The sequence below is a fragment of the Lithobates pipiens genome, unplaced genomic scaffold, assembly GCF_037356315.1.
Source record: "Lithobates pipiens isolate NorthernLeopardFrog02 unplaced genomic scaffold, aLitPip1_a1.2 Scaffold_10, whole genome shotgun sequence".
NCBI lineage: Eukaryota > Metazoa > Chordata > Amphibia > Anura > Ranidae > Lithobates > Lithobates pipiens.
Window position 1 is genome coordinate 79,775,585 of NW_027507686.1, and position 12,362 is coordinate 79,787,946.

Below are 12,362 nucleotides of genomic sequence, written 5' to 3' on the forward strand. Positions count from 1 at the left end.
GAGGGGCTTGTCGAGTGCCGCTGGTTTCTATAGAGAGATTGGATGAAAACAGACAGCACATCTATTTTCATCAGATCTCATCCGATCTGATCCGCCAGCGACGGATCTGGACGTAGGGCCACCCGTCTGCTTTTGGCAGATCGGACCGGGATGGATGTCAGCGGATATGTCAACCTCTGACATCCGTTGCTCCATAGACCAGCATGGAGCGCCCGTTCAAAACTGACAGACGGACCTGAATGGTCAGACAGTGTGAAAGGGGCCTGAAAGTGTCATCTCAAACACAAAAGCAATAAACAAGATTAAAATGTGATCTCATGGTTAATGTGTCAACAGAAAAGTCCATCTGTATATCCATCCATCAAAGTGAATCTGTAAAATCCATCCATGGTCATCCATCCATCCATCCATCCCTCCTCCTCAGTTATCCGATTTACAAAACAAAAATGTAACCATTAAAGTATTGTTTCAAACAGATTAATCACAAATCAAAACAATGTTACCTATATGTATCAAAAGAAAAGTCCATCCATATTTTCAGCCTTTCAAGTGAGTCAGTGAAATCTATCCATAGTTAACCCATGTACACCAGTGATACCCTCCACCTCTTTCCACAGAGCCACTTACCAGAAATAAAGACCCCAGATTATAGGTGGTCTATAAGCGCTCGGAGGTGTATAGCTCTAGCAGCAGGGGTTTCCTCCAGATCAGATGCACAGCAAGCCAGTGGGGGACTGAAGGAAACACTACCTCTTCGGCAATAGATCAGACAAAGGAAAAATGACAGCCTCCAATAGTGAAATACTATAATTGCTAGATAAAAAAAAACTGTAAATCTACTCACAAATAATCAGAAACCGAGCACTTATCACATCAAATTTCAAACACCGATGTACTGATTCACTTTATTAGCTTTGTTGCCCTTCTCTGGACTCTCTCCAGTTTAAGAGCAACCTTCCTCAGGATTATTAACCAAAACTGGACCACATTCTTAATAGTGTTTCTAAAGATAAAACGTGCATTCTTTGCATTAAGGTAAAAAATGTTTTACTGCATCCTGTGACCTCCCCCCCCTTCCCAGCCACATACTTCCCTGCTCTGCGCTTGCGATGGGGGCAGACACACAAAAGGAAGTGCCAAGATCGCCAGTGGGGGATTCCAGAGGAGGCAGTACGGGGCTGCTCTGTGTAATACCATTGTTTATTATCTTCATTTAAAAATTGCCTTTAAAACCGCTTTAAGATGTGGCTGAATCAAAATTTTGTAAAGTGATCGAATTTTAGTTTTCTCTCTTGAGTAAATACCCTTTTTTTTTTTTTTCAATGTTTTTGTTTTAGATTTGGCAGAAATTAGAAATGAAACCTAAACCAGCAAATACATTTTGTGAAGGATCAAATAATAAAAATATCACATTTAGAAAGATGTATTTAAAAAAACAACATTGTATGTAAACCGCTTAGGTAGTTGCTAAATTTTACACATTATTTATACTTCCAACATAAAGAGCTTCTAAGACCAGTCATTTTTTATTTATTTTTTTAAACCAGCTAAATGTTTTCTAATTTTGTGTGAGTGTGTTAGAGTTAGCTCTTCTGTCAGGTTTTTATTTGTATCGCCACTGTGACACTTGTACTAGAGATGAAGGGGTCGGTGTCACCAGGATAGGAATACAATGAGGAGAAAAAAGTATTTGATCCCCTGCCGATTTTTTTTACGTTCGCCCATTGACAAAGAAATGATCAGTCTATCATTTTAATGGTAGGTTTATTTTAACAGTGAGAGACCGAATAACAACAAAAAAATCCAGAAAAGCGCATTTCAAAAAAGTTATAAATTGATTTGAATTTTAATGAGTGAAATAAGTATTTGATTCCTTCGCAAATCATGGCTTCGTACTTGATGGCAAAACCCTTGTTGGCAATCATAGAGGTCAGACATTTCTTGTAGTTGGCCACCAGGTTTGCACACATCTCAGGAGTGATTTTGTCTCTCTCCTCTTTGCAGATCCTCTCCGAGTCATTAAGGTTTCAAGGCTGACGTTTGGTAACTCGAACCTTCAGCTCCCTCCACATATTTTCTATGGGATTATGGTCTGGAGACTGGCTAGGTCACTCCAGGACCTTAATGTGCTTCTTCTTAAACCACTCTTTTGATGTCTTGGCCGTGTGTGTGTTATGGGTCATTGTCATGCTGGAATACCCATCCACAACCCTATTTCACTGCCCTGGTTGAGGGAAGGAGGGTTGTATCCAATATTTGACAGTGCATGGTCCCATCCATCATTCCTCTGATGCTGTGAAGTTGTCCTGTCCCCTTAGAAGGACCCCCCAAAGTATAATGTTTCCACCTCCATATTTGATGGTGTTCTTGGGGTCGTAGGCAGCATTCCTCCTCCTCCAAACATGGTGAGTTGAGTTCATGCTCGATTTTGGTTTCATCTGATCACAACACTTTCACCCAGTTCACCTCTGAATCATTCAGATGTTCATTAGCAAACTTTAAGACCGGCCTGTACATGTGCTTTTATGAGCAGGGGGACCTTGCAAGCGCTGCAGGATTTCATTCTTTCAAGGCGTAGTGTGTTACAAATTGTTTTCTTGGTGACTATGGTCCCAGCTGCCTTGGGATCATTGACAAGATTCTCCCATGTACTTCTGGGCTGATTCCTCACCGTTTTCATGCTCATTGAAACTCCATGAGGGGAGATGTTGCATGGAGCCCTAGACCAAGGGAGATTGACGGTTATTTTATGTTTCTTCCATTTGCGAATAATCGCACCAACTGTTGTCCCCCTCTCACCAAGCTGTTGGCGATGGTCTTGTAGCCCATTCCAGCCTTGTGTAGGTCTAGAATTTTGTCCTTGACATCCTTGGACAGCTCTTTGGTCTTGGCCATGGTGGAGAGATTGGAATCTTATTGATTTCTTCTGTGGACAAGTGTCTTTTATACAGGTAACAAAGCTGAGATTAGGAGCATTCCCTTTAAGAGTGCTCCTAATCTCAGATCGTTACCTGTATAGAAGACACCCGGGAGCCAGAAATCTTGCCGATAGGAGATCAAATCTTTTTTTCACTCATTAAAATGCAAATCAATGTATAACTTTCTTGAAATGCATTTTTCTGGATATTTTTGTTGTTTTGTCTATCACTGTTAAAATAAACCTACCATTAAAATTATAGACTGATCATTTTTGTCAGTGGGCAAACGTAAAAACATCAGCAGGGGATCAAAAAATACTTTTTTTCCCCTCACTGAACTTGAACAGCAACAAAAATATTCAGAAGTTCTAACCCTTGCACACACTAAAGTACCTTTTGCTGTTGGGGAGATTTCCCTGGAAGGGAGTGAGCAGAACAATCTCTAACAGGGAACCAAATGGGAATAAAACCTGACAGGGGCTATGCCCAAAACCTAAGTAGAAATTTCTTTTTAACTGGAGCTGGCTTCATGTCAATTGTTGACACCTATACTGACGTATTTGTTGTATTCTTAAGTCTATATATTTGTAAACCACTGAAACTTTATAAAGTGCCTGCTGGCTCTTCTGGTTCTTTCTTGTAGAATGGGGCAGCACGACGGCCCAGTGCCCCTGCTGTACCTCCTGGACGAAAAAGGAAATCAAATTGTCTGAGTGCCGATGAAGTACTGATTGATGAGGTAATACATTATTATTATTTTTTTTACATTTGGCTATTGAGAAATACTATGATTTACTGATGACTAATGACCTTTGGGACAGCCCTTAAACTAAAATGAATTATAGCGTGACTTTTAAAATACTATTTTCACATGAGAGAGGTTATAATTACTCTTATGTTATTTTAAATGAATGTCTGATTTGTTTACATCAATGGTAACTCTACTTTCTTGGGGAAAAAAATTAAAATAAAATAATATAGCATAATAAATTGCAGCACAAGTCATATTGTAATTGAATGTTATTACAAATTACCTTTCCCTTTCAATCTACAATTCTACATATATTAATTTTCTTTAATTTTCTTTAAAATGCAATATGGCAACCTAGAGGCACCCTGGGGGTGTACAATCCCTGCAATGTACATTGATCACCCACAGGTGAATGTTTTATTCTCAACAAAAGGGGATTTACTCTTTACATTTAGTGAGAATTCGTTTAGATCCATTTTTGGTATTTTAGAGCCCAAATAAAATTAAGAGGGGCAAATAAAAACATACATTTGTAAATGTTTGGCTATTATGCAAGATATATTTGAGCTCCAGTGCCCCCATAAAAATGTGTGCTTCAGGCAGCAGGTCGTGGAGAGGGACCGATACCCTGTGTGGAAGCAGCGTTCTGTCTGCAGTGATCTGATACACCAGCTCCCTGTCTAGTCATTAGGGTTAGGGTTCATTCAGATGGCTGTCCATCTGTGAGAATCCATTCTTGGTGTCAGAGAAACTTCCTACAGCCCCACTCTGTGTGCAAATAGCCATGGCGTGGCTAGATGTATACACTATACACATTGATGGTCGCCCCTGCTGCTGTTTAAATGTAACTGCTCATCAGAGCTGCAGTAGAAAATCCATTCTCTGATCTCCCCAGTGGCTAATGAACCTGGAACCACTCAGCTTTGAGTAATTTTTGGATGTGGAGCTATCAAACCCTGAACCCATAGCTGGAAAAGAAGCTCAGAACAGTCTATGCGGGATCAACTTCAAAAGAGTTGATATTAGAGATCAAAAAAAAAAAAAACCTGGTATCTCATTTAAAGAGAACCTGTCACCAGCACTATGCTAACACCTAGGGAGTTTTTCAGCCACCTTGTGATAGCAATAAAGTACATGCACATATGAATGCAAATGCGCACAACAAGTAAATATGTGTATGAAAATGACGATTATAGATTGTGTGTAGGAGAGAGCCCATCCCTTGGAGAAAGGGGTATGCTGTAGAAAATCATCAACATTATTGATCTAAAGCATGTTATGCTGATCCTTTAACAAGCAAGGCATGGATATTTGGTGGGTGTTTGATGATAGGTGGAGGCTATTTGGAAGATTTATATGTTAATAAATGATTGGGGATGTTTTAGTGAACTGATGTATTATAAGGGACTATGAATTGATCACGTGTCACTTTGGTAGTGTGGAATTATCACTTGGTAATATTGTCATGCAGTGCTTATTCAGACTTGTTTGGATTTATTGTAAGGGCGAACGTGTTATTGATAAATGGAGTGTCTGTCCAACTGTCATTTATTTTAAAGATGTATTATAAGCAACCTGGTTTGTTTGAGGGCTAGGTTAACATAATATTCTGTCTTGCATACCTTAGGACTCCCAGGATAGCTCAGATGGAATCCCTACTGCACCAAGAATGACAGGAAGCTTGGTGTCTGACCGCAGCCATGATGACATTATTACTCGAATGAAGAACATTGAATGTATTGAGCTAGGACGTCACCGCCTCAAGCCTTGGTACTTCTCTCCATACCCCCAAGAGTTGACTGTGTTACCTGTCCTTTACTTATGTGAATTCTGCCTCAAATATGTCAAGAGTCTTAAATGTCTGCAGAGACACCTGGTAAGTAAAAACACTATCTGTAATGAAAAAAAGGTTAAATATTTGCTTATTTTTCAAAAAATATTGTGTATACTTCTTTATTATGTACAAGCCTAAAATATTTGTTCCAGATTTTATTTCGCATATATGGCCATCAGGTGAAGCACTATGTTCATTTTCACAATTGTCAGGCTCTCCTTATCTGCTTCGCAGATAGTCTGTTAATCGGATCACTCAATGAGATTAATTTGCACACAAAATGGAATCAATCAAAACAGTGACTCATCGCCTCATATCTCTGTTTCAGTTTTATTCAGAGAGAGGGTCTGAAGACAGGCTTCTCCTGTGGTCTCTTATACCTATGCATTTTTCTTTAATGCACCTTTTATTGATCTCAATGGAAACACTTCAAAGCATATGCCTTAAAACATATTAAGTCAGCATGCATCATAAAACACATTATTGTTTCACCGTAAGCATCAACACGTGTTCATGTGCAGTGATGTGCGCTGTGGTATTTGTTGGTATTCAGCACATGTAAAAATTTTGTAAAGGTGCATGTTAATGCAACCTGACATGCATTTCCATTTGTTTACATTGATTTCTGTTGAAAATGTATAGGTGTGAACAGGTCCTTTACGGTTCTGTGAAATCCCAAGTTATAGATGCAGCCGGAATAAATAATTTCCCCTCTCCTCACTACAGTACTTGAACACTCTCTTATTAAATAAGAAAACAAAAAGTTTTAAAAATTACCGAACAAAAAATGTGTTCTAAATAGATTAAATAAAATCTATAATTTTTATATATATATATATATATATATATATATATATATATATATATATATATATATATATATATATATACATTATACACACACATGTGCATCTCAAACATTTTTAATATCAAAAAGTTAATTTATTTCAGTAATTCAATTTAAAAAGTGAAACTCATATTATATAGATTCATTACACAGAATGATATATTTCAAGCATTTCTTTCTTTTCATTTTGAATTACGCCTTTCATGTCTAAGCCTTTTTCTGACATTTGTTGCTTACAAGTTAAAATCCATATTCTTTGCTGGAAAATTACTTAGAACCCACAAACACACAGCACAATTTTTTGTTTGTGTAATGTGAAAGATGATGTTATGCCGAGTAAATAGATACCTAACATGTCATGCTTTGACATTGTGCACACTGGTGGAATGATGACAAACTACATTACCTAAAAAAAATCTCCATAGGCAACGCTTTAAAATAATTTAACGGTTACCAGGTTAGAGTTACAGAGTATGTCTTTTGCTAGAATTATTGCTCTCATTTTGAAGATACGTGCAATTTGAACACAGTTTACATTTGCTGGTGCGACTTGCATATGCGTTTTCATATGGGTTTTCTTTGCTGCACAGGGTCAGGGGCACTTTAACCACTTCAATACAGGGCACTTAAACACCTTCCTGCCCAGACCAATTTTGAGCTTTCAGCGCTGTCGCACTTTGAATGACAATTGCGCGGTCATGCTACACTGTACCCAAATGAAATTTTTATCATTTTTTTCCCACAAATAGAGCTTTCTTTTGGTGGTATTTGATCACCTCTGCGGTTTTTATTTTTTGTGCTACAAATAAAAAAATACCGAAAATTTTGAAAAAAAAAATGTTTTTTTTTGTTTCAGTTTCAAAACTTTGTAAATAAGTACGTTTTCTCCTTCACGGATGGGCACTGATGGGGCTACACTGATGGGCACTGATAAGGCGGCACTGATGGGCACCAATGAAGTGGCACTGATGAGGTGGCATTGATGGACACTGATAGGCGACACTGATAGGCGACACGGATGGGCGACACGGATGGACACTGATAGGTGGCACAAATTGGCACTGATAGCTGGCACGGATTGGCATGGATGGGCGGCACAGATGGGCATGGGTAGGCGGCACAGATGGGCATTGGTAGGCGGCACAGATGGGCATGGGTGGGCACTGATAGGTGGCACAGGTGGGCACTGATAGGTGGCACAGGTGGGCACTCATTAGCGGCACAGGTGGGCACTCATTAGCAGCACAGGTGGGCACTCATTAGCAACACAGGTGTTATACTGTACTAATGGATGCCAATCAGTGCCAAACAATAATGCATGCCAATCAGTGATGCCCATTGTGGGCACTGATTGCCATCCATTATGGGCACTGATTGGCATCCATTGTGCCTGACTGGCATCCCTGGTGGTCTAGGGAGGATTACCTCTGCTGGGCATCCCTGGTGGTCTGGTGGCGTCCCTGGTGGTCCAGTGTGGGCATCCTCGGAGGGGCTGTGCTGATAATCGATCAGCACAGACCCCCCCTGTCAGAGGAGCAGCCGATCGGCTCTCCTCTACTCGCGTCTGACAGACGCGAGTGAGGAAAAGCCGATCACCGGCTCTTCCCATTTACACTGTGATCAGCCGTGATTGGACACGGCTGATCACGTGGTAAAGAGTCTCCGTCGGAGACTCTTTACCGAGATCGTAGTTGCCGGGTGTCAGACTGACACCCCGCAACAACGATCGCCGCGATGCGCGCCCCCGGGGGCGCGCATCGGCTCATAATCCTGATCACGTCATATGACGTCCGGTTAGGATTATGAAACCACTTTGCCGCCGTCTATTTGTAATAGGGCGGGCGGCAAGTGGTTAAAAAATTTTTTTACATTGTCCCTTTAAAAAATTCTGATCACTTTTATTGCTGTCACAAGGAATGTAAACATCCCTTGTGACAGTAATAGGTAGTGACAGGTACTCTTTATGGAGGGATCAGGGGTCTAAAAGACCCCAAATCCCTCCTTTGCACTTAAAAGTATTCAGATCACCGATTAAATACTGTAATTTTTTTTTAAATCTGCGCCATTGGCATTGGAGACCCGATCAAAGCCGAATCCAGCTTTGTATGGGTGTCGGCCTAGGTGGACGTGGCGGCTGGTGGCTCGGGTCTCCCGGTGGGACGGAAGGCAGTGGGAGGGGGGACGTCCCCTCCTGCTCCTTTAGGATAACAGCCAAGTGGCTTTTAGGCGCATCAGTTATCACTAAAAAGCCAACCGCTGGCTCTAAAAAACGGTATGGTGTAACCCCTTCAAGCCATGAACACAAATTTGCACACGGTCGGCACAAAGGGATTAATATGGCTTACAGCTAGTGAAAATCCCAAATTCTGTATCTCAGAAAAGTACTATATTGTAGACTTATGGTGTCACAATATATCAATAATGTCACAATAATCAGCTAATTAACTCAAAACACCTGTAAAGGTTTCCTGAGACTTTAAATGGTCTCTTAGTCTGGTTCAGTAGGTTACACAATCATGGGGAAGACTGCTGACAGTTGGCCAGAAGACAGTCATTGACACCCTCCACAAGGAGGGTAAGTCACAAAAGGTCATTGCTAAAGAAGATGGCTGTTCACAGAGTGCTGTATCCAAGCATATTAATGGGAAGTTGAATGGATGGAAAAGGTTCATAAGCAACAGGCATAACCACAGCCTTGAGAGGATTGTAAAGCAAAGCCCATTCAAGAATTTGGGGGAGATTCACAAGGAGTGGACTACGGCTGGTGTCAGTGCTTCAAGAGCCACCACACACAGACATATCCAGGACATGGGCTACAACTGTCACATACCTTGTGTCGAGCCATTCCTGAACCAGAGACAAGTCAGAAACGTCTTACCTGGGCTAAGGAGAAAAAGGATTGGACTGTTGTCCAGTGGTCCAAAGTCCTCTTTTCGGATGAAAGTACATTTTGCATTCCATTTGGAAATCAAGGTCCCAGAGTCTGGAGGAAGAGTGGAGAGGCACAGTTGCATGAAGTCCAGTGTGACGTTTCCACAGTCAGTGATGATTTGGGGAGCAATATCATCTGCTGGTGTTGGTCCACTGTGTTTTATCAAGTCCAAAGTCGGCACAGCCCTCTACCAGGAATTTCTAGAGCACTTCATGCTTCCCTCTGCTGACCAGATGGAGATACTGATTTAATTTTCAGCAGGACTTGGCACCTACCCATGCTGCCAAAAGTATCAATACCTGGTTTAATGATCATAGTATCACTGTGCTTGATTGGCCAGCAAACTCGCCTGACCTAAACCTCATAGAGAATCTGTGGGGTATTGTCAAGAGGAAGATGAAAGACATCAGATCCAACAATGCAGACGAGCTGAAGGCCACTATAAAAGCAACCAGGGGGCTTCCATAACACCTCAGCGGTGCCACAGGCTGATCACCTCCATGCCACATGGCATTGATGCAGTAATTCATTCAAAAGAAGCCCTGACCAAGTATTGAGTGCATACTATACTGTACATGGACATACTTTTCAGTAAGCCAACATTTCTGTATTTAAAATCTTCTTTTTTTTTTTTTTTATTGGTCACATGTAATATTCAAATTTTCTGAGATACTGAATTTAGGGTTTTCACTAGATGTAAGCCATAATCCTCAACATTTAGACCCCTTTCACACTGGGGCACTTTTCAGGCACTATAATGCTAAAAATAGCAGAGCTTTACTGCCGACGCACCCACCGCCCCAGTGTGAAAAGGGCCTAAATGCAAGAAATGCTTGAAATAGATCTCTCTGTGTGTAATGAATCTAAATACTATATGAATTTTACTTTTTGAAATGAATTAGTGAAATAAATTAACTTTTTGATATTCTAATTACTTGAGATGCACCTGTATATAGATAGAAAACTCTGCACCTGTGTTTGAATGATTCCCAACTAACTAGAAAATCATGAGCGTAATTATTTATTTATTTTTCCTCATTGAGTCCAGTCCGTGTCTAACGGTGAAATGGCAAAACACTGTGTACATTATAAACTAAAACACAAAATAAACAGCAATGAGTGAAAATCACCCTGTGTTTGTATTGCCTTTACTGGAAAAAATGTATTTGTAAGACGGAGACTTTATATAGACCTAAAATATCAGATACAACAGTTTAAGGTGTATGCAATGGCAACTGGTCCAGTGACAACTGCCTAAGATGGAAATTTCTTTTACTTTAGTGCGATTTCTATTCATTTCCTTTTGTAACTCCAAAACAGAAAATAAATTCTTCTCAGCCGTGCACAAACAAAAGGAAATGATTTGATAGGGCTTGGATAACCCTTGCCTACTTTATACAAAAATTTTATTCAGAAAATGAAGTCCTGCTAGATCACTTCAGGGTGGCCCATTTGCAGTTATAGCTATGTATAACATTAAAAATAAGTGCCTATACTCTTTAAAAAGTTTCACAGTGCTCTGCACATTCTCAGTTGATCTCTATATTTAGGCACTGTGACAAATTTGTAAAGGCCAATCTGCTGACTGTCTAAAGATTTACTGCTACTCAGGAGCTTCAGCAAAATGGCAGCTTCTGGCAAGAAGAAACAGGAACAATGCTCAAGGCAATCTACAGCACACTAATTTTGGTAGCATAAATACTAGTCCTGTTGCACACAGGAGTAAAAAAAAAAATGCTGAGTTTTTTACTGATCTGTAATTGGATGCATTGTTGTTTATGAAACATTGCACACAGCTGAGTAAAGATTAGTAATACGGCATTGAGTACAGACCAGTAAAACAAAAATAGAAAATTTTACATTTGAGTGCAGTAATTTACTCACATACACGTGTTAACTAGTTTATAGGCATGTTTACGTTAGTATACAGTAAAACCTTGGTTTGAGAGCGTTTTGCAAGACAAGCATAATTTAAATAAATTTTTACTTGATATACAGGGGATGTCTTGATATACAATTAGCATCATGTCACACCTCAGTAAAAAAAAAAAGAGAAGAGAGGTGCCTCTAAGTGTAATATGGTTACATTTAACAAAGGTACAGCATTTAGCAACTCACATGGTTGATGATTAAAACAGGTACACCTAAGTATGCAGGGATCCAGGGTAAAGCTGTCTACATAGATCATCCTCCGCACCGCCATCGACGTCACCATGCTGCACTCCACAATATTTTCAAGCCTCACTTTCAGAACGCTCTACTGCACGATAGTCTGCACGATAGTCTGCACGATACTCTTCCCGGTCACGATTGCAGATTGACATTGGTGAGAACCGGCGATGCAGAGGATGGTCTATGTGGACAGCTTTACCTCGGATGCCTGCATACTTAGATGTGCCTGTTTTTCAGGGCTTTTTTTCCTCAAAAAAAGGTGCAGGAATTCGCACTCCCCCTCCTAGGTCACACCCCTACCTGCCCCTAGAATGCCACCACCCAGTTAGGTAAGAGACAGCGCAGTCCAGCAACATTTAACAGGGGACTTGGGCCATCTTTTATATTGATTGGACCCTGGGTGAAAATTTTCTTTGGGCCCCCTCTGCATGTAATTTCGCTCTCCACCTGCTGTAAACTTGCAATAAATAGCAGCTAAACTCCGTTTAGTGTAGCAGATCAGGCAGCAATTGTGATTAGTTGCTAGAGGTTACAGCACATCATCATTGCACACCCATTGGCTTCTGGGACTAGGTGCGGTATCATCAGTAGCAGTGGGTGGGGGGTGTGGTGAATGGTATTAATGGCGGTGCTTGGGAGGGGGAATTGGTGGCAGTGCTTGGGAGGAGGGTGAAATCGGTGTCAGCGCTGGGGGGGGGAATCAGGAGCAGTGCTTGGGGGGGGGGATCGGTGGCAGTGCTTGGGAGGGGGGGATTGGTGGCAGTGCTTGGGAGGGGGGGGATAAGTGGTAGTGCTTGGGAGGGGGGGGGGATCAGTGGTAGTGCTTGGGAGGGGGGGGGGGATCAGTGGTAGTGCTTGGGAGGGGGGGGGATCAGTGGTAGTGCTTGGGAGGGGGGGGGGAGAATCGG

The 12,362-nt window shown here is 41.1% G+C and overlaps 1 protein-coding gene across 2 annotated transcripts in view; it reads left to right on the forward strand.

The window, feature by feature from the left end:
* KAT5 (lysine acetyltransferase 5) overlaps positions 1-12,362 on the forward strand; it is a 50,126-nt gene that overhangs the window by 21,692 nt on the left and 16,072 nt on the right. For both annotated transcript variants that reach the window (XM_077456120.1, XM_077456121.1), the window contains 2 exons: positions 3,562-3,657; positions 5,297-5,545. In XM_077456120.1, the coding sequence (XP_077312246.1) occupies positions 3,562-3,657; positions 5,297-5,545 (345 nt within the window). The remainder of the gene's footprint in view (positions 1-3,561; positions 3,658-5,296; positions 5,546-12,362) is intronic.